The sequence below is a fragment of the Gnatocerus cornutus genome, chromosome 1, assembly GCF_029298725.1.
Source record: "Gnatocerus cornutus isolate USDA-ARS CGAHR chromosome 1, icGnaCorn1.1, whole genome shotgun sequence".
NCBI lineage: Eukaryota > Metazoa > Arthropoda > Insecta > Coleoptera > Tenebrionidae > Gnatocerus > Gnatocerus cornutus.
This window is the reverse complement of record NC_142233.1, coordinates 28,241,855-28,264,780: the sequence shown is the minus strand read 5'-3', so window position 1 is coordinate 28,264,780 and position 22,926 is coordinate 28,241,855. Positions and strand designations below refer to the sequence as shown.

General features: G+C 34.8%; 2 protein-coding genes across 3 annotated transcripts in view; one reads left to right on the top strand and one right to left on the bottom strand.

Annotated features, from left to right (window-relative positions):
- Positions 1 to 22,926, top strand: part of side-II (sidestep II transmembrane protein) — a 217,551-nt gene that overhangs the window by 79,282 nt on the left and 115,343 nt on the right. The gene's annotated exons all lie outside the window — the stretch shown is intronic.
- Positions 1,919 to 5,571, bottom strand: LOC148181290 (glucose dehydrogenase [FAD, quinone]-like). Its single transcript, XM_088046167.1, has 3 exons — positions 4,742 to 5,571; positions 2,902 to 3,738; positions 1,919 to 2,852 (listed from the first exon to the last, which is right to left on the bottom strand). Exons 1-3 carry the CDS (start codon positions 5,485 to 5,487, stop codon positions 2,171 to 2,173), a joined length of 2,265 nt encoding a protein of 754 aa, XP_087902293.1. The 5' UTR covers positions 5,488 to 5,571; the 3' UTR covers positions 1,919 to 2,170.

Genomic DNA, 22,926 nt, shown 5'->3' with positions numbered 1-22,926 from the left:
GAACAATTTTTGTTATTCTTTTACTGAAACATACTGAGACTTGTATTAATTTACAAACTATTTACGTTTTCATAAATCTAGTTTGCTAAATTATCATGTCCTAATTTCAACAAGTGACATTCCTAATCAAATTTTCCATTTGTCATTAAATTCATACAGTCACTCCAAAAGTTAAATCTTCAAGATGACTTCAACTGGTATCTTTACTGGATTAAGCGACTCCAGAAATTCCAGCCGAGTACTCAGACCTCCGGGTGGTGGACGCACAGACATTTTTTCGCTAGAACCGGAAACACCGCACAAAAAAGAACAACCCAGTGAAGAACCAAAGAACGCTCTAGATGATAAATCCGAGAGTTGTGAACCAGCAGAGAGTGAAAAGAGAACCGAAATCGAACCCGAGAAAGTGTCCGAAGAACCACCGGTGCAAACTCGAAGAAAACGCATTCCTCCGGGAGGACATTCATCTGGGTTGTGGTAAAAACGGTCCGAATTGTCTGTTCTTTGCGAATATGTTTAATTTGAGTTTTTCGTAACATTTTTTGTATTAAACTACAAAAAATATTAAAGTTTTATTTCATGGTTGTATGATTGATTTTCTAAAATCCGAACGAAGAATTAAAATAATTTGTTAATGTTACGCACTTTAAAATCAAGCTTAATGAAAGATCACGTTAGCTTCAAAGCGCTCTGTTTAACCAACCCCAATAATAAATCCGCAAATACCATACTTACCAATTTTATAGTAACCACAGAGCCACACACAAACCCATCTATCAATATGACGCACAAAATTACAGAATTTAGCAACAGTTTCACGTATTTTCATTTTTTTCGTGCGTTCACATATCCCAGGCTGGATTATAAATGTCTTCTTTAAATGATTGCTTTTAGTATGCAAACCGAGGGTTCGTCACTGCTATGGAAATCTTTTAAAAAAATGTTATCCGCAGCGAAAAATTCTTTAAAGGATTTGATTGGATATAATCGTAAACTCTAATACTTCAAGACCAAACATTTCATGTATGATTAAAATCGGCAAATAGTCTCATAAAGAGAGGAAATTGCTGTGACTAATTCAGAATTCTCCAAATTCTTTACTCAAACAGGAAAATGAATTCCGTGGTCTCTTTAATTAAATTTTTTGCCGGACTTTTGTAGAATTAATAACGGTTGTCAAGTGTCCGTTCGTGTGTGTTTTAATAGCACCTGGAACAGTGGACACTGATAAAAATGTGGGAGATATTTTTGCATACTGCCATTGAATAAATAATCGCCAGATTAATTCTGGATGGTTTCAGTTCGATAAACTGTAAAGTCCTCTCCAAATTTGCGCTAACAGCTCATAATACTGCGGCCAACAGAAATTTCTAACTATAGCATCTACTCTCAAATGTCATGAATTTAGAACGCATTCCATGTGGCTTTGTTGAATTTTTGAAATGAATTGAAAATTGGAAAAACCGCAGAAAGTTGTAGTTAAATGCTGGTATCAGATGTCGGTACTGTTTATTTACATGTCAAATGTGAAAACTAGATAATCACGATCTATTTTAGTGGAATGAAGGCTCTATATTTAGGAATTTTGCCTGTTGATCTAATTATACACGCTGTCCATCATAATTTACTATTCAGTTGATTTGAACAACGAATTATAATCCAGTTTAAAACCGTGTTCGATTTTCAGCGTCATATGGCTTCATTATTAGAGACAAAAATATTCTACTGTTACTTTGATGCGGATTTTTAGTAGCCAAACAATAGTCAAAAGTAGCAATTTGTGGTATTTACCCACATTTACCAATTTATTGTCATGTCAACATGTCATTATCTCGTCTGCTTCGGAACTGTGAAGTTAAATTTCTGTCCTACAAGCAGATATAGGAACGGGTATATTGCGTTGCCTACAATCAAATGGTTATTTACATTTAATACAGCATCAAACGATTTATTTATTAACAAACATTAAATACAAAATATAAAAAAAACCGACAAATCTAATCTCTTACTTAACAATATAAGAATAAAAAAGATTTAAAAAAAACTTATCTAAGCATATTTAAAACAGTTCATTCTTAATTTCACTCCCAAAGAGGAGGTAAAATCCCGGCTGCCCAGCAGCAATCTCCAATAATAACTTTACACAGACAGTCTAATTTACACTACTTTCTTACTCCATGTAACTCCCATCGTTGTAATAACCTTGATCTTGCTGATAACCCCCATACCCATGTTGATACCCTTGATTTCCCTGATAACTTTGTTGATTTCCCTGCTGATAACTCGGTTGACTTCCGCCGTAAGGCTGTTGATTTCCGCTGTAAGGCTGTTGATTCCCGTTGTAAGGCTGTTGATTCCCTCCATAACTCTGCCTGGGGTAAGTCTGCTGGTTATACATCCTCTGAGGCCGTAGTGTTGTTGCAAACGGATTCGGCATATAAGGATGAGAGTTATGGAACTGTTGGTTGTGCTGGAAACCTGAAGTTTTAACTCCTTGATTTTGACGCGGTGGATAATTATGACCACTGTAAGAAGGCTGTCCATTCCTTCGGTTGTCTGTGGTACTGCCAAATCTATTAGCTAATGTGTTTGCAGGGAGCCATTTCCGTTTGATTGCTTCTACACCCTTGTCAGCTATCATAACACATGTGGCGTGTGTATTTCCAGACACCAGGACCGGCATCACGGAGGCGTCCATGACCCGAAGTCCTTCAATTCCGTAAACTTTCAATTCTGGGTCTACAACAGCCTTAGGATCAGAGGACGGTCCCATTTTACAAGAGCCAGCTTGGTGGTTTTCTGGTCCGGTGTAGTAACGAGCGGCACATTGCCAGAAATCGTCTGAATCGTATCTGAAAATTATCACATTAACCTGCTGTTCCCACTTTTAATTAAAATTACCTGTGTCGTTTATCGCAGTCTCCGTATTCTTCTTTTTCTAGTTCCAGGCCATACTTTTTCTGCAAAACCGTCGTATTCGCTAACCTTTGCGTTACTCTGATCCCCTCAACGAGCGTCGCAATATCTTCCGGCTCCTTCAAATAGTTAGCGTACATAAGCGGTGGATCGAGAGGATTTTTCGATTTCAGTCCCACATACCCTTTGCTCTTGGGGTGCAGCACCACCGGTGACATAGTCAAATGTCTAGGAGCGTCCGGATTTTCGGGATCTTTCGCCGCGCGCACTTCTCCCGACTTGGCACAGTTCGCCAAATACCCAGCAAAGAAAATCTGCAAGTCAGGATGAGTTCCCGAAGGATCAGCGTACTTCGAATTTATTCTCGCAGTAACTTGCGACATTCCCGTCGATGACATTGGACCTTTTCTATTCAAAATGTAGTCTAAAGCATTCGACCAATCAAGATCATTAATCGCTTTCTCTTTCTTCATTTTGTACGTCAAGTAAAACGTTACGTGGTTATGCAAGTTCTTGCCGACGCCCGGAAGTTCATGAACTTGTTGAATATTAACCTTGTCAAGTTCTTCTTTGGGACCGATGCCGGAGAGGAGAAGAATTTGCGGAGAGTTGACAGCTCCCGCGGAAAGGACAACTTCCCTTTTTACTCTAACGGAGTGCAATTTGTTGTTGTAAAGAAATTCCACGCCGGAGACGATTTTCTGGTTGCCGGTTCGGTTTATAAGGATTTTGGTGGCAGTGGAGTTCAACATTACGTGCAAATTGGGGCGGTTGCGAGCTGGGCGAAGGAAGGCTCGGGCGCTGCTGAGTCGAGAGCCGTTTCTAAAACAAGAGAGCGCAGTGAGTTAGTTAGTGCTGAAAAAGCTCTAAAATACGAATTTTTTGTTCATAGCGATTTGATTATCTAGTACATGGAATTCTATTGAACATCACAGAATTAAACGAAAAACAATGTTCGGAAAACATAATCGGATTGATTGAAGAATTTATAAATGAAAAATTCACTGAAACGAACTGAAAAAAAATTATTGCAAATGAGCGGAATTTTTGCATTATCAAAAAACAAATACCTGCCTCCAGAGATGTAGCGTTGAATATAAAAACGACATTTTATTGAATTTGTTTTCAACGCAGAAATTGTAGTAGCAAAATTATGATTTTTATTATATTTATTACTGCTTAGTCATTTAATTGTTCTATTCTGTTGAAAACTGTTGGATATAAAAACTGCGATTGATGGGTAAAACTGCAGTGGAAATAAATCATTCCGTTTATAGGTGTTATTATTTTAATTACACTTTTTTAATATTCCGTAATTTTACTTTATAGCACGTAAAAGTGTGAATTATTTCCATCAAGTGAAGTCATCCTACTGTTGTAGGTATCAAAAATATCTCTTTATAATATCCAAACAAAATGTTGATGTAGGAATTATAAAAAAATTTATGCGACATTGTCGAGATTTATGCAGGAAGTCTCATCATTTTTTACTATTTTGATTAATATGGAAACGTGTATTTATGGAATAATTATGGCTGCATTAATTTTATGGATAGAATTTTTACCATATAAGCAGCATTGATATCTGTCATAAAACATGTAATCACGTATAAATCGAAAACTCGTTACATGCGGTACAGTAACATGTTTTAAATTCATTCATAATGGTTCAGCAGCCTTTGGCGATAACAAATGACCCGCAATTGATAATTTCGGTTTGATAGATCACTTGCCAGTAAAACAAATATAGAATTTGAACTGAAAGTTTAGATATTAATGTTTAATGTTAATGGTGGAAATTAGCCTTGATCTTGACCCGACTCACCTTATGCTAGACTGTGCGATGGTAAAACCTGCGTATTTATCTCCATTGAGGTCATCACTGACAGGGTATCCTAGCTCTGCAGCTCCCTGAAGAACATCTTCAGCGAGTTGGGGGTGGTGAGGGAAGCGCGACACTGTCACAGGGCCTCCGGTGCCGTGATATTTCGAGTTAACTAGAGTTCCGATTTGTTCGTTATTCTCCGACTTTTTAAAAATAGGAAGGACGTCATTGTAACTCCACCCGGTGTTGCCTAAAGTGGCCCAATTGTCGTAATCCTTCGGATGACCCCTCATGTACATCATCCCATTGATCACACTACACCCTCCCAGAACTTTTCCTCTAGGCCAGTCGCACCTCTTTTCAGAATACCCTTGACAGGCGTTCTTCTCCGGCTCCGTCTTGTAATTCCAATCCATGTGCGGGTTTCCATGGTAGCTCACAACCATCGATGGAACTTGCGATCCTGGTGGCTCATCACCACCAGCTTCAATCAACAATACTTTCCAATCCGATATTTCCGCCAATCTACCCGCCGCCGTCGCTCCAGAACTTCCGCCACCAATTACCACAAAATCGTACTCTGGATCCGGTTGTACTTTCGGTTTGACTCGTTCACAGATTTCAGAGAGGTCGCATTTCTTTGTGATGAAGGTGTCCAGTAAGCTCATGAAAAGGATAAAAGTGCCGCCTCCGCATGTGCTATCCAGAGACGGACCGATGTAGGGTGCCGCACAACCACAATCCATTTCGCTCGACGAACTGGTGAAAAAACAAGTTCGTATTAACGTTAAATAGTTGAGTCGGCGACTGAACTGTTATTTCGTCTCTTATCGAGATTCTTTACGTCATCGGGGCATCCCGTCGTACAATCGGACTTACTTACTGTGGATTATCCAGTCGGGGCACGATTTATCGGCGGACTAATACATCATTGGGCCAAGTTTAAGCCGAGAAAAGTGCGACGCGGGGATTTTTAGAAAAGAAATGGCAATTGAGGAGGAAGGCGAAGAATGGTAATCGGAGAGATTTGTGTGCCAGTGTTCTGTCTTTCCAGTCGGAGTTAATCAGAAGAGTTACCACTTTTAAATTATAATTTTCAAACTAAAATAGAGAAATATTAATTTGATGGATAATTTAAACTAGAAAGTTAAAAACAATCAGTTTCAGAAGACGATAAATATTAACCAAGAAATAAACTCGTCTTCGGCACAAAGTTAAAATCAGCCGTTAACAAATATTTGAATTTTAATGCTAATTGAATTGCTTCCAAAGTCATTAATTTCGTTTAAACTTATAACGTTATTAAGAATTCTCCTTTAATGAAAAGATTTGCCACAGGTTGTAAACTTATAAACAATAAATCATTTTAAAAGTTTTCGCCAACAAACTGACATACCAACTTTATGAAAGTAATTCTGAAAATACACAGTAGGAAGAAAAGTTTCTAGCGTAAATGGAAATTACATACGATTTTTTTCCGGGGAGAATGAAACAATAGGCAAATAACAGTTGGGATAAAAAAACAAACGCGAGTTTGCACGTAAATTAATTTAACTGCAAGTACGTGTTAGAAACAAGAGCATATTTCAGCAAGACGGACCAAATTATCATCAATTTTATTTCACATCATGCTTCTCGGAACAATAAAAAAATGATTCAATGACAACTTGCCGCCGTTGTTTATGATTTCCGTGGGTTTTCCAGCCATTTAGTTATGTACGTTTTGGGAGTACCTAATTTATTTAAAACATGCTCACGTTCAAGCAAACATTTTAAACCTGCGTGACCGAGTCAGTAACTTTTGATTCTCGTAATCTGTAACCGCAAATTCCGAAGACTGCTCATTACATATGAATAAGATGTTATTAACTCGCTGGTTTTACCGTACCAATGAATCTAAAACAAAGTTCCCATAAATCTTGCAAATCTGTATTTAGTGATGTGTAAGTATAATGAATCTCATTAATTACAATATTCTTTGTTGTTAACATGGAATTAATTTTCCAAATGGATTCATCCTTTTAGCAAATTTCAGTTTTACGATAAAATTTCCCGACCAGTTTCACGAATTATTTATTTCCTCTACCTCTTATGGGAATCGTTCCTCTTTAACAAATTAAACAATAATCTCGTAATTCTGGCGCAGTTAAAGATGCGAACACACCTGGAGCGTCATTACCAACATCCTGTAGGATATAAAAGCACGCACGCATAAAATAGTTCTGAAAAACGTCGTAAAAGCAACATAGGCATTGTTATGGCTGTGGCAGAATACAGCATCCATGTTAATTTAATGGACCAATAAAAGTCTTTCACACCTGTGACGACTATTAAATGAGGAGCACATTGGGCATTTTTTTTCAGTTCCTATAAAAACTTGATTCGCGTAAAGATAGTTTTTTAATAACCACTCGATGAATATGGATAGGTTTAGTGGAATTTTTTAGCCCACGCAACAGAATTAACATATTAACATATCAAGATCAGTGCAGTGGTTTTAAATTGGCAGAGACCGTTAAGGCTCACAAGAAAATACGTTGAGAAGTGGAGGACTTATCATGATAATGGAATTAATGTGTTGATTATTAAGAAGGTAAAGACGCGATTTGGAAAAAACGAAACCGATCACGACGTGTTTTCAAAACTGAGTGAATATTATTACTGTGACATGCTTGAAGAAACGAATGGGACGGAGTTTCATATTTTGTTTATTTATCTACAAGCATTTAATAAATTTGTTTATAATATATAAACAAATAATAATGCTAAAATTATGTGCTATGCAACAATAAAATTTCCTAAGCAATTGTGAAATTTGTCAGGTCTGATTAGCGAAAAAATATGAGTAAATCCAGACGAAGTGGCTCAACCAGAATATTTTTTGTCCAATTTCAATGAAACTTGGGTATCTCTAGAAACATGGCACTTTATAAATTTCCTGAAAATAATTTTGGGAATATACTACTTAAAGTCGAATGTACAGTGAACAGATTTTTTTTTCTGTGTACATATATGCATAGACTAAAAAATTGAATCAATTCATATTGAATTTGGACGAACAAAGTGTTTTAAGCTGGTCTACTACCAAAATAAAAAAAATAGCGTATGATAATTATATAATATAATAGTATATTATGATACGAGTTTTATACTGAAGATTTTGTCGCACGCACGGGTTTGTAACTGCGACAAAATCCAGTATAAACGAGCTATCATACGCTACTATAGTACTATAGTACGGTCGTAAGATAATAATATGTACTCCTAAATTATTATTTTTCTGATTTGCTGCTTTAAGAATAATTACAATATGGCATTATTATTAAATAAGGAATTTATTTATTTATTTAGTTGTATTCCTGTCAATTACTTGTTAAAACTATCAGATTCATCCAATTATAAGTGTCATTTGATGACGTTTCACTAACTTAATCGTTTTATGAAAATGTTTTTAAATAGAAGCTTTAAATTCTTGTTCTGACGTCTAATGTCTTAACGGAAAAAATTATACACATTTTGGGCTGGCGCACTTGTCTCTTAATAAAGTTACAAATTTCTGGTGAGCTTTTGTTTGGTGAAACCAAACTGCACTTTACATGAGCATAAGAATAAATTTTTGTAACGTGTAAGATTCGGAATTTTATTTTACGTCATCTTAAACGTTTGTATCTTAAACCAGATTCATAATAATATGCAAATTATTCAAATTCAGATTATAATACAGTTTAAGACAAATTTTTCCACTTTAGATTTAGTTTTGTTGAATCAAAAACAAAAAAAAAATACCGCCAATTGATAAAATATCAAAATTTGAACGTTTCAGTTACTACATCCAGGAAGTGTATTCGACATTTTGTATTGTCTATTTTTTTAATTTTGCAGTATTTTGCAGTCTGGAACATCTTTTTTATGTTTTGATACTTTTTGAAATAAGTCCTTATTTTCGAAAAAGGCACAAATGTCGATAATTCAGAATAAATTTTTTTAATACAATTTATCTCGTTGGGACTTGCTTCATAAATGTATCAAAGCACAGACGAACTTGTTTTCATTCCTAACAATAACAATTCATGATTACTTACCAACGAGCCAATATTTGTTGCTAGTAGTGCGGAAGTTTCAATTTCAACAACTTAAACTTCTTCCTGAATCTTTCGAATAAACAAACCTAACAAAACTTAGTTAAAGGCGGTCTTTTATTCTTTAAAAACTTGTACATTTTCTTTATCATACAACTTATTATCTATTTTTTTAAATTAGAAGACTCAGCTGACCATCATACGTAACATTAATAGCACATTATTACTCGCTCGAATGTTCGCTCGACCATGAAACGAACTAGACGTTCAGCATAATTTACTTACTCGTAGTATAGTAAATCAAGCAGCTGTCTTTTATAATAATAAGTTTATATTTAAATACAATACTCTTTAGATTGCGGTTTTATTGTTGGCCGAGTTTGAAGAAGTTCCACGAAGACACGATGGAATTTTGTGGTTACTACATAATGAGCTGGTTTTGATTACGTTTATTATTCAGAAAAATGTCGGTGTAATACCACACCTGCAATTAATTCTGTCAGGAAAATGGTTTTTATTTAAACAAAATAGTACGCCTATTAAGTTTGCACTCACATCGACATGTAATCAACGAAAATAATTAAAGTGGTCTAAGCTTTTAGCTTTAATCCGTGTTTGATTACGGACATTAGTTAGTTGCCACATTTAATATTCAGTCAAATGTTTTTTATTGATTAAATGCATAAATATACGTTCATCAAGTGCAAACAATAGGTTGTAAATATAATAGCAGTCACGAGTAAATGCATTTACATAATTATGTTTATAATAAATATATGAAAATGCGCTATTTTCATCAACTTTTTAATTTCTCAACGACATGCAAACACTTTTTGCCAACATCCATAAATGACGAAGAACGGAAGTAGGATTACCTACTTTGGACATCACCTTGATATCTGATGAATCTTTTATCGAATTGAATTTGGAACCGAATAAAGTGCATCTCCGCCGTTACTAATATAATCCATTTTTGGATATCACCTTTTTTGTTAAAGTAACACTAATTAGTACTCCATTACCTAAAATATTAAACATCACATAAAATGTATAAACATCGCCTACATTAATATTCATCAATGTGCGTTTTGTAAATGAATCCAGATTTGTTATGCAATGTTCGAAACCGCAGAGCCTGCACTAAAACAATCATGAAAGATAATGCCTGTGTAAAAACTATTATGGTAGAAATCAAATATGAATCTACATAATTATTACATTATTCAATGCAGATCGGATACTAACACAACAGTAGCACAACACTTTTAAAAAGCGCACTTAGCAGAGCTTATTATTAGGAGACGTATATTATGTCGAGATTTTCACAAAATGTGACAATCAGAATTGCATTAGCGTTTGAAAAATTGTCAGCGTATGCTTGTGACAACGACAAGTGGTTTCAATCAATGGGAAAATTTAATTTCGGAAAGCAATGGATTTTTTCACGGATGATAAAGCTGATAATGCCATTAAACTCAAAAATGCGGACGTTGTAACGGAACATTCTCGGAGAGAACGTTGTGCAAGCCAGTATGAAACGAGCACTTTTATCTGTATTTTCAAGTTGATATCACCTTGAATGCCTTTAGAAGAATAGTTTCGGTAGTCAAGTTCTTCATTGTAAATTTATGAACTATAGACGGTAATCCATACGTCGATTGAAATTTATCGGGCGCTGTTTTTATGATGTCGACATGTAGGCGGATTGATACCGAGGTTCAATCAAATTTCGGGAAAAAAATAATCGAGGACTGGAAGTTCTGTTTTTTCTGGGTAAACTACAAATGTTTTTTCTACTCGGTTCTGCTTAAAAAGCTACAAAGTTATGAAATGGTCCCAGATTGTATTCGAAAGGTAATTAAATAACGTTTCCAGCGAACTGCAAAACTCATTATTAGAGCCAGCAGCTTCCAATGCCTTTGAGAAAATCCATGTCGTCCCTTAATAACAACTCGATCAAAACATTTAGTTATTTACATTTAGAGCAACTGTAAGTAGGATTTTACTTCTCGACAGCAATGAGCCACCCACGGGTGAAGGCAGCATTTGCTGGAGAGTCGTAAAATCCTTACACTGCGAGATTTGTAAATAAATCATCTAAAACTGAATTATAAATGTTGGTTTGACACATCTAACAATTTGTTGAGACGTCAATTTGCAATCTTTTTCTAATATGTGGATTGCGCCACCAATAAAATTCATTTTTATTAATTTTTGTTTAAGTTGAAAAAATTATCTTAAATAAAGCAAATACATAATACTTTTTAATACTGTGTAATCTGCCCTCTAGCTTCTCCGCACTGATAAAAAGTGTGCTTTACAATTCAAGACGCGAAAAAATAGTGCTCAGGTTTTCTTACGTTTTTAGCGCGTTGCTAAAAGAATATTTTTATTATTTTTTAAAGGTTCTAGTGCTTTTAAAATTTTGAATGATTAGTACAATCCAACGTTTAAAAGCGTTTATTCGAATTGAGGAGATTATTGTTCCATTGTTCAAAGCATTGAGTTAAAAAAAATTAAATGTGATTTTTTTGTCAGCTAAATGTAATATACAGGATGTCCGGAAAGTGGCGCACTACCTTGAAAAGGGGTAATTGGGTGGTCCCCCAGAGTACCAAAAAAATGTTAAAAAAAATCCAGACTCTCTGTTTTCGCATGAGGACCAAAAGAAAATTAGGAAAATGGCAACATTGCTGTTCCTCCAATAATTTAAATTTCTACTATTCAAAGCCATAGTAACGTCGCTGTTGTATTGTTGGCGTTAGTCAGGTTGGTTCATAAACGAGTAATGTAACTATGGTTTCATGTGAACGATGCCACACTGATCGAGATTGTTGATTAAAAAATATTGTAAACCGTTTTCAGGCGGTTCTTATATGACCTTTAGTTAAAAAATTCTTTTGAACCTAAAATTATTGCACAGAAATCGTTAATTTTGGCATTAAACTTTTCCTCTTCAATCCATCATATCTCGAAAAATTGAAGACATGAATTTTTTTTTAACATTTTTCCGGTGATCTACGGCATGGTCCGATGATACAGTATCACGGTGGTGCGCGACTTTCCGGACACCATCAGAATCAATTATGTAATTGGATATCTATTTGTTTCCCTTTTTAATGTGTTTGTCGAATTGGGGCCTGGACATCTTTTTAAATCAACTTAACGCGTTTAGTGACGTCTGCTTTTGTTTGTTGTTTGTTTGTTTGTTTGAGAAAAAAAAGACAATTTAAGATTTTCTTTCAAATTATTGGAAGTAGATATAGGATTTTTTTTTTATAGTAATGTCATTTACAATCTCTATCTTTATTCTTTTTATTCGTTCTACACCTTCAATTCATATTCTTCTTTGATAGCTCTAATTTTGCGCTTTTCTCCTGTTTCCAATTCCTGCATTGGAACCTCTCCTCTTCTTTCTTTCCTCTCTTCTCGAACGTTTTCTTTTATCCTTGTTGATATAACACGCTCTACACATCCTATTTTCGTTGAGTCGTGCATCTAGTTTCATTGTAAGTGATTACACCCAAATCCGCGAAATGACGCAAATCTCTTTGCTGTGGGTTTGGGTATTTTATTGGCGGAGCTTGTAATTTGTATACTTCTGTAATTAGCCTGAAGACAAATGCAGTCATCGCGTGCAAACCTAACAACCCTGAAACAACCGATAATTCAATGAAATAAACCCGACACGCCCATCGTTTGTTTTCCTGAAATCCTTTCTTTTCCAATAAGTGTCACTCCTCGAGAAACGCTCCAGCGGCTCCTAAAAAAGGAATTAACGAAGTTTGTCAACAGGTTGATCCGTTTAATTATGCGCTTCCTGCGCCACTGTTCTAACTTAGTTTGTAATCTAATAAATCCAACTAGTTTTTCCCACCGTAAATGAAACGGTGCATACACACAGTCAAGATTACTAAACGAGTTTTAAAGTTAATGCCGGGAGGGATTTGTGAACTTGACTTTGAATTTAGAAGCGTGCTGCCAATCGACATGATTTAGAAACATTTATTGAAAAGTGCATGGTCATGCATTGTGCAGCTCACGTGTGAGGGTGAAGAATTTATTTCCAGAAAACAACATAAATTCTTTCGGACATGTTTACTGTTTGATGTAATTTTATAACAATAATGGATAAATGTTACATGTCTTCTTTGAACTCGTAAAATTCTTTGCGAAAATTTATTTACACTACTTACGAGTACAAGGAAGAATGTCGAGAAAAAATTACCAGAGTTTAACCAGACAGTTTTAAATTGTTAGTTGTAATGGCTCGCGACAGCGACCTAAAAATGAAGTAAATTTTTGAAGACTTACAGACTTGCAATACTGTGGAATTGAAGTTCAAAGATTATCAACATTATTACTATCAGTCACAGGAACAATTAAATTATTTTCATTGTAATTTAACCAATCTAATACTGGAAAATTTATTCATCACAGTTACAGCACGAATAAAATTCCAATTACGTAATAACGTATAAAAATAATAACAAATTCGTCGAAACAGCAGTCCCAAGACATACTTATCTTATCATTATAAAATTACATGATGGGAATCTGAACCGAATTAACGTGTTAATATTTTTCGTAATTTCTTACTCCGTTCGTTGAAGATACATAAAGCAACTGTTGCTTACTTTTAAAAGTTCTTAGTTTTAAACGATGGCCTTGCCATTATGTTAACTACGCATTAACCGAAATTCCCATATAAAACAATAAATTGGTAGAGTATTTGAAAAATTAATATTAACTTCCAACTAGGTTATTGCGGTTTACACACTAATCCAATTGATTTACTTTTGTGTCTATTTGCAAATCGTTAATGGAAACTATAATTTCGTGTGGCCATCATGTAAATGTGCGGAATAAATATTTTTCAAGCATGTAAAATATGTGCAGCCATAAACTGTAGTAATTAAAATATAGCGCTAAAGCGTTTTCTCGAAAATCGTTGTGAATAACTTCCGTGCTCGCTAGAAGCAAAGTACATGTGTAATAATTATGAATTTTTGTCGATAATAGTTTGCTAGATTATTTCCATGCTATGGAGTTTTAGAAGCAGGTTTTTGCAACTTTTTATTTTTATTTTTACGTAATCAGAACATAGTTTTGTGTTTATCGGTTTTACCATTTTAGTATTTTTATTTATTATACAGAGAGTTTTAAATTAGCGTATGGTTATAAACATGCTATTATGGATACTTAAATGTTATGTAATATTTTGCTAAATAGAAGTAAAGGCGGCTGTAAAATGTTTATGGACGTGTTAATATTTGAGTTAAAACTAATTTCAACAGTTCGAGTTTTAAACACTTATCTAATAATTTGTTGTGTTTTATTTATTGTGAAAACTAGTTAGAGGTTTTTTCATTTAATTATGAGTAATTTAAGTATCTAATTATAATTATAGTTTAAAATAATGCAGTACGCAATTTGAAGATTATTTATTTGAGTTGAAGCTTGTTTTCTTCGTAGACTTTGCTTTTCCCTGGTCTTAGATTTTTATTTGGGATTTATTATTCATTTATCTATCAAACAAAGAAGGTCTACGAAAAAAATCGAGGTCTACCGATTTCCAAAGGCCACATTAGTCCGGTCAAAGTAGACATAAAAATATTGACCAAATAACAAAAACTCCGACAGAGCCAAATATTTGTGGAGACCATGGGTACACCAGTAGAAATAAAATGCTGAAAGATAGATCCCATGTGTGCTAAAAAAGTTATTCAAGGTCAAAGGTCAAAATTTTCGGTTTTTTTGATTTTTCTCGAAAACGGTAAGTTTTTTCGAAAATATAGTCCAAACAAAAATTGTAGATCATAAAATTATCTACAAAAAAGGTCCTTATACTTTTTTTCCTAAAGATCACCATTCCTAAGATATTTCCGTTCTAAAAGTTTAAAGAGTTACATTCTTGAACAATTGTATGCAACAAATACAATTGTTTTGTGGTTGGTGAAGATGTTGATTTGTTGATACTTCTTACTTCCCGGACTCCAATTGATACAATTATTTACTTTTTAAAACCTGGGAGGGCTCAACAGCGAACAGAAATGTATTCTTCAAAAAGTTTATCTGCTTATCCAAAATGCCAAAACGATATTTTATTTTTACATGCGATAACCGGCTGCGATACTACATCAGCAATGTTCAGAAGAGGAAAAACATCAGTATTGAAATTATTTGAAAAAAAAGGATTTAATTTATTGCGCTAAAGTATTTGAAGAAATTGACTCATCTCCTCAAACGATAATCACAAAAGGAATTCACTTTCTCCTTGCAGTTTATGGAGCTCCAAAGAAAATTAATTGTATTGACAAGTATAGATATTTGACTTTTGTAAAAAATACACGAAACAAAAAACAAGTACAACTATCTTGTCTTCCTCCAACATCGGCTTCTGCTCATCAACACTTGTGTCGAGTATACTATCAAGTTCAGACATGGCTAGGCAATCAACTGAACCCCGAAGACTGGGGTTGGAAATTAACAGATAATACTTTGGAACCGATTCAAACTATACTCCCACCTGCTCCAGATAAACTTTTAAATACTATTTTTTGTATTTAGTATCAACAAATCATCATCTTCACCAACCACAACAATTGTATTTGATGCATTAAATTGTTATTAAGAATGTAACTCTTTAAACTTTTAGAACGGAAATATCTTAGGAATGGTGATCTTTAGGAAAAAAGTATAAGGACCTTTTTGTAGATAATTTTATGATCTACAATTTTTGTTTGAACTATATTTTCGAAAAAACTTACCGTTTTCGTGAAAAATCATAAAAACCGAAAATTTTGACCTTTGACCTTGAATAACTTTTTTAGCACACATGGGATCTATGGGGACTTTTGGCATTTTATTTCTACTGGTGTACCCATAGTCTCCACAAATATTTGGCTCTGTCGGAGTTTTTGTTATTTGAAATGTCTATTTTGACCGGACTACATGGTATTTTGTTATTTCATTATTTTGTTATTAAACATTTAGCAAAGAAAGTTTTAAAAGAACTTGGTTTTTTGTTTCCTTTAATTTTTGCAATTTTAATAGTAATGATTCGGCTTGGCAAAAGGTTTTCCTCAAAATTTACTTTTTTCATTTGTTGGCCCGCGACGAATTGAAAAAATTCTCGTTTTGTTGCGTAATTAATCTCAGACTATGTTTTCTTCATCGATTGGACCGATTTTTAATGCGTTCTCTTCGAGACAAAAAAAACGTTATCGTATATGATCATTTTGTTTATAAACATTATGTACAAACATTGGTTCAAGATTTATAGACGTACATCGTACATGTTATTATAAAATGTTAAATCGAATTCTTCTTGTATTCGGTTTCGAAGTCAAGATGTGTTTACGTTTACCGATTCTCATTTGCCGGTCTCTATTTCGATGCCGGCCACACGTCAAGTCAGCTGTAAAATCAAAATGGAACAGGGGAACTAAAATTGGTAATCGTTGTCTCTCACGCGGAGGCGAAAAGTCCGAAGCGAACGAAATTTTTAAATGCTTTTCAGGTAAAACAGTATTTAAGTTCCCTCTATTTATTATTTGTTTTCTAGCATTTTATAAATTTACAAAGTAATTTTTTTGTAGGTACATTCTTTAGCTTCCTTGAGTTTCTTAAACTTGAACACCGAAGACATTATTCTAAATCACACTCAGGTACTCATCGCAGCAACTGGCATGTTTTTATTTAAACTAATGTTTACATGATTAATGAATAAAGCTGTGCATGGACTTCTGACATGCAACCATCAAATCAGTTTGTATTTTTTTATTTTGTTGCGTTCAGTTATGATTTCTGTGGTAGATTTGTAATAAATGTTTCAATAAAAATAGAATATATTGAAATAACATTGAGGTATTATTATCCGACTGGTGTGATAGTTGTTCATAAAAAAATCATAAATAAAACATACAACGAGTCCAAGAGCTGCGTTGATAATTAACTCAAGAAAATTGCAACGGAAAACCCCCCGGGAAGTTGTATTTTTCTCCGGTTGCTCAAAAAAGCGTCGACCAAAACACCAGCAAACATGTGCTTGTTTTTAAAAATCACGGAGCAATTCTCTCGGGTTCTGCAAGTAAGTCATTTTGAATTCATGCAATTCTGCACACAAACACAACCATACATGTTACAGCCACAATGAATTTTACAACATCCGGACTCATGTGAAATTTAAAGAGTAGCAATCCACAATTTGGGTTGCCCCAGTTTTCATTTCCAATCGTCAACGTCGCATCGGTCCAGCTGAATCAGGAACTAAATATGCAATCTATTTTTCCGATGATTAATAGCGAATATCTAGTACACTGTAATGAACGAATATGGCATGAACTTTATAAATGGAACAGAATTCAGACTCATTCCCTATGGAAGAGCTCCGTGTCGCTTGCAATGGACGACTGTACGAACTCATATATCATGCCGAGTGTACGTTGTTTTAATTAAGAGCACCATGAATTCGAATAGGGAGCCCTGTGTATAAATATTCATAAATTATTATCAATTCCTTAACTTGGTACGCTCTCTAATTGCCTTCTTCGCTCACTTATTGGTAATAAAATCCTCACCATTTTCACCATTTTTTATTTTTGATAACTTTGAAATTTGACCGGCGATTGGTTTTGGGGGTTTATTAATCAGAGGTACCTGGCGTTAATTAACTCGTTATTCGAATGTATGCACGGTGTGGAATAAAACCACAAAGAGATTAACAAACAACGAGTTCGAATGCTGGAAGTTACGTTTTAATTGAAATGTAAACAGGAATTTGAAAATAAATAAACGTATAACCGCGAAACAGGAAACATTGTTTCATAAAGTTTCTTTTTGTTGCATTAAAAGCGCTGTTTAAATGCATTTGATAAAATTTTCTTTATTGTCCCATGAGGAAGGTTTGTTTGGCCAAAAATAAACTTGCACTATATTTTTGTAATTCTCTTCCAGCACTGCGCTAGAGCGATGTTTTATTTATACAAACGAAACAGCACTCTTGTTGACAAATGTTGACAACTTTTACATTTTATATCATGGCCCTAAATCATCTTTACGTTTTACTTCTGTATTAATGCTCATAACTTTGATCTGTGACACGACAAAGTATCACCTATTTTGTAAGAAATCAAAATTTCGGGCTTGTTTGGCAAGTTTAATTAACACATTTCAGCACGTATTATAACTTTACTGTAACCCGTGCTACTCAGTCGGTTTGTTGTTGGCCTAGCTCTCTACAACTGAAATTAGTTTTCCTTTCTAAAGAGGTGCCCACGCATTAAGTTTGTCCGGGAAAACTCGAAACATTTTCGCCCCATGTCCAGTCTGTCTCAGCCAATGTATAACATTTTAAATTGTTGTTTCTTTTTTTGACTCCAAAGGTTGAAGGTTAGGCTTTTATCTCCACTCCAAGAGTTTTCTGAGATACACATGGAAACCACCGCTTGTTTAAAATCTATTTTTTTGGGACGATTTATAATTGAAGCCCACAACAGAACCAGAGCGGCGTGGAAAAAATAAATTAGATTTTTTTATTAATAAACTTGTAGAAGTTTACCACTTACCCAAATCGAGCCAGAAAAAAATCGGGAAGAATTCGCAATATTGAGCGAGCTTGTCAAAAAAATGTGTTCCTTTAAGTTATAAAATAATAAAGAAAATTCAAGTTTCATTTTGTTAAGAGTGAGCAAACTTAAAATTTGATTTATATGTGCCTAATTTTACTCGAGTGCTCGGGAAAGTGTAATACATAAAAGTAAAAAGTAGCTTGTCTTAAGGCGCGGTGTAAACTTTTACAACAATATATAAAAGGTGTTTTAAAAACGCTAAACTGTCTGTGGGGCAAGGGAGATAAATTGCTAGGCCATCAAAAATTTATAGATAAATGCATTAGAATTACGGGTGTTCGTTTAGAATAAAATTTTTCCGCTGCCATTTCTGCAGGGACACATCCGGTCGAAGCCACATTATGACAACAGGATATGGAAAGAGCGAAACATCCAATCTAGAAATTGCTGCGTGCCACATTTACACCGCACTTGTAATTAATGGAAACATCGCAGCTACGTGAACAGAGATATTAAAATTTACCGGAATTAATCCGGCTCTGGATCTTCTCTCTCTTTATTTTCTATAGACTCTCTTACATATATCCTTAATTAACAATTTAGTCGCGAAAGGATACCGCTTCTATTTTTGGAATCTTTACACCAAATTAAATAAGTATTTCGTAATCTGGAGAATCCAGTTATAAGCTTTGCACAAGCTTACTATTTTATTGCCGGGGTGTCGAAGTTGGAACTGTGAAATTTAAGATAATTGCTTTTCCAAATTTAGCCTGTCGGTGGAAGTTTTAGGTGTTGGAATCTTGAAGCTTACTAATTTTTAACGGATAACAGGAACCTTTATTAAAATTTGAAAATCGGAGCGCTTTCAATGAAACTTATTATTGGAAAGTGTCTCTGATTCGTGTTTTTGATTAAAAATTCTACCTTTGAATGCAACAAATGATGGCCACTGGAGATGAGTTTTATTCGATTCCTGGTTTTCATCTTCCATTTTAAGTAGCACCCGATCGATTAGATTGGTGTCATTTCTTTCCCACAGGTAATTAATTAAAACGGCACTGTTTTCTGACTATTTACCTTCGGACTCTCATATTTCCAGAAAAGATTCAAGTAATTTCGTCGGATGCTTTCAAAGCAAGCGCTCTTTTTATCTTTGTCATTGTTTTCAACTTTTGCTCCTTAGGTCAGTTCAGATCACCTTGAAAGATTCAATCAATTATAATGATGATTATGATGACTGAATAGAAAGAGTTTTCTGTTGTACAAATTATCAGATATTATCAGTTTGACGTGATGCAAAAGTTGCTGGTAATATTCCTGGAATTCAGATATATTTCGGCAAGTCAAAGTTGTGTTGTTGGGAAATTAAGTCAGTCATACGTATTCAAAGAAAGTTGGTCGTAGTTAACAACCTGGATTGAATCCGTCAAGCTCTTAAAGAGCAATATGAAATTCTCAAGGACGCCTGGAAAACCGCTTTGTGAACATCTCTAATTGAAAATGTTTTTACGAGTAGAGAGCTAATAAAAGTACAAGTGCACACATGAACGAACAACGTCGCTTCTTATCAAACAACGCGCAGCAGAGGCAATAGGCTTCAAACTTCTATATATTTTCACGTAGGCGGCCGCCGTAAGTCACAAAGATGTTTTGTGTTGACGCCCTTTTATGACGCGAGTTCAAACCCTCCTCTTCCTTTGTCCCTTTCATCAACTTCTCCCCTACCTTGCACTACCTACTTCTTGTGTTGCTTTCTTTCTTTTTCTCCGTTTCGACATGATACAACACGAATTTGTAAAAGTTTTGCAGTATCGCGCTCGAGAGGGTTAATTATGGTAAAATGACTCGTTTAAAAGGAAACTTTCAGGAAGGGATTTACCGTAGGCATGATTCCGTGTATAATAACCGAATTTACCAACAGTCGAAATTTGTTTCCGGTATTGTCCTTTTACGTGGCGATTTGGAAGTTGTTCGCGCCGAAATTGCGTTCATTAAAACAATTTGCGTTTGCACATCTTTGAAGTTTGGAGATTCGCATCTCACTTTCCGGGGTGAAGGAAACCACCACCTTGTCCATGGAAACTCGATCGCGCTTCTAAAATAATCATTTCGAATTTATAACACAATTATAATGATTGTTCGTACGACGAAATCTTGACTTGAGCACGGTGAATTATTTCCGGGTTTTGCGGTGGAAACTTTATGAAATATGGAGCTTCTGAGAACGCTTACTTGTTCGTAAAACGCTCTCTTGTTGCTGCGGCCTTTTTAAACATCTTTTTATTGCTTCAAACGACACCTTCTCAAATAAATTCCTCCGCGTCAAAAGTACGCGTCACCACGCAAAATCGTACTGCGCCCTCGACTAATTTTGCGAAATCTTTTTTATTGTTTTTGTAAATATTTGTAATTCGGATGTTCGGAATTGAATTTCTCCGTTTTGTTCCAGTTCCAGTGACGTGATAAGAGCGCTCTTTTAATTAACTGCGCCTTCCTCATCAATTTCGTCAGTAATAACTCCATCTGAAAGCAAATGTTGTGCATAAACCTCTGTTACATAATTTGATAGTTTGAAACCCTGCCACGAGCTTAAATCTGTCTCTGCAAGAGTTGGCACAGCTCGGGGCGGGGTAAAAGGCAATTGGCAGTGTTTTAATGAGAGTTTCCAGCATCACGTTGACAAGTCTGCTCGACCTCTATTTCAAGCTTTCAAAAATTATCTCCATTGGAGATCACAATTTCAACGTGCGAATTTTTTGAAGCCTATTTGCGCTCACATACAACAGCCATATATTTACGAATTTATTGTTGATTTGATGCAGATCATATACGTTTTCTCGTAAAAATTTTATGACTTGGCATTGGAATAGAGCCTTTCTTAGTTGAAACAACATTTTCATCTTACGAATAATATATCGAGCGTAATAAAGCATTCGGAATGCGTCGGCACAACGTATTGTAGCGCTTCTTGTAATATTTCCATTTTGGCGGAGAGGGTGAGTTTTATTTTCAGTACTCACAGCGTCTTATTTAAGGAAAATCTAGGTCAAAATAATAGCAATAACATGCTTCGTCAGAATGATTTTTGGCATAGTTCAGGTCACCGTTCACTATTTCGAACGTGCGCATTTTTAAAAATACAACTGGGGCTTACTCGGATTAACTAGCGGCGTTCTGTTTTCAATGACTTCACGGATTTCCGTTTTTTTGTTGGGTTTTTGCATGAAACATTGGTGACACGCTAGACAGTGCGTGATATTTCTGCCAATAGCGAACACGTTTTAATTCTGCTTTTGTTACAGCCACTGGTACACTAGCTATAATACGATAAAGCAAAATCGATTCCAAGCTTTAGTTTCAGCACTGTTCATCGAATAATGGCCAAGGAAAAATGTTTTTCCACTACTAGCATCAAAACATTATGTCCTCTGCTTATAACCTATGAAATTTAATTTTTCTCCTATAAGTAGATAAAGAAATGCGTATTTTGAGTTGCCTATTAATAAGCTATATTTTTAATGGGAATGGAAACAAACGTCAAAAATTAAAACGTTTTAATGATTTATGGTTATAATTATTAATCATTTTGCAAATAACTAACTAGAAATCAACTAGAAAAAGCAATATACAAATCATGTACAATATTTTCGCGAAAAGCTCATAGCAAAAGCTCACATTACCGCTCGTTTCGCCGAGGTCTTGTACTGTAAATACTGTAAATAACCATTATTAGGGTTGTGGTATAGTGCAGAGTTCTTTTGTAGGTCTTGCCGAGTTTTTGGACTCTTTTGAGCGGAAGAATAATTCAAAATAAAACTTGAAAATTGGGTCAAGCTCTCCAACATCCTTAACGATCCAAATAATACAGTCTCCTTCCGACAAAAGCTCCACCCGAGCATGTCAACGCGAAATACATTCAATCATTTCTCATATACTTGTATAAACTAACATAAGTCACACAAAAGCGATACTCTTCGTAATATCCTGTTCATATGTTCAGACCGGGAATTTCGATAGCGCAGCTCTGATATTGCACATCATAAGTTAGTAGGTATACAGTCGAATTCAGAGGTCAATGGAAAAATTCAATTTTGCAAGTAGGCGCTCCAGATGTGAGGTGAAGAGTATTATTCGAATTATTTCCGTGCAAAACGGAAAAGAAGTGCTGTACCTCGTAGTTTTTTACTCTTTGACATTATCTTTAATTACTTGACACTCTTGTACATAGTCAGCACTTTGTGCTATACATCAAGCTTTAAGAGGTTGCCTTTCATGTTCGAAATGAATCACTTCAGCTGGAGCATGAGTATTTTGTTATTTTCCTCAAGTTGAAATTGCGACAGCTTTGTCGGGTAATTAAAATTGAATTAGGAAGAGGTTTTAATTCAATACGTGGGGTGTTTGAGATAGTTTCAAGCATTTAATATTATTGAATTGTCGCAATAATTTCGACGATAGAATAATTAGTCAGACAGGTAGAATTGCTAAATTACTTAGAAAGTCACTACCAAGTAAAATTTAATTTTTTGATAAT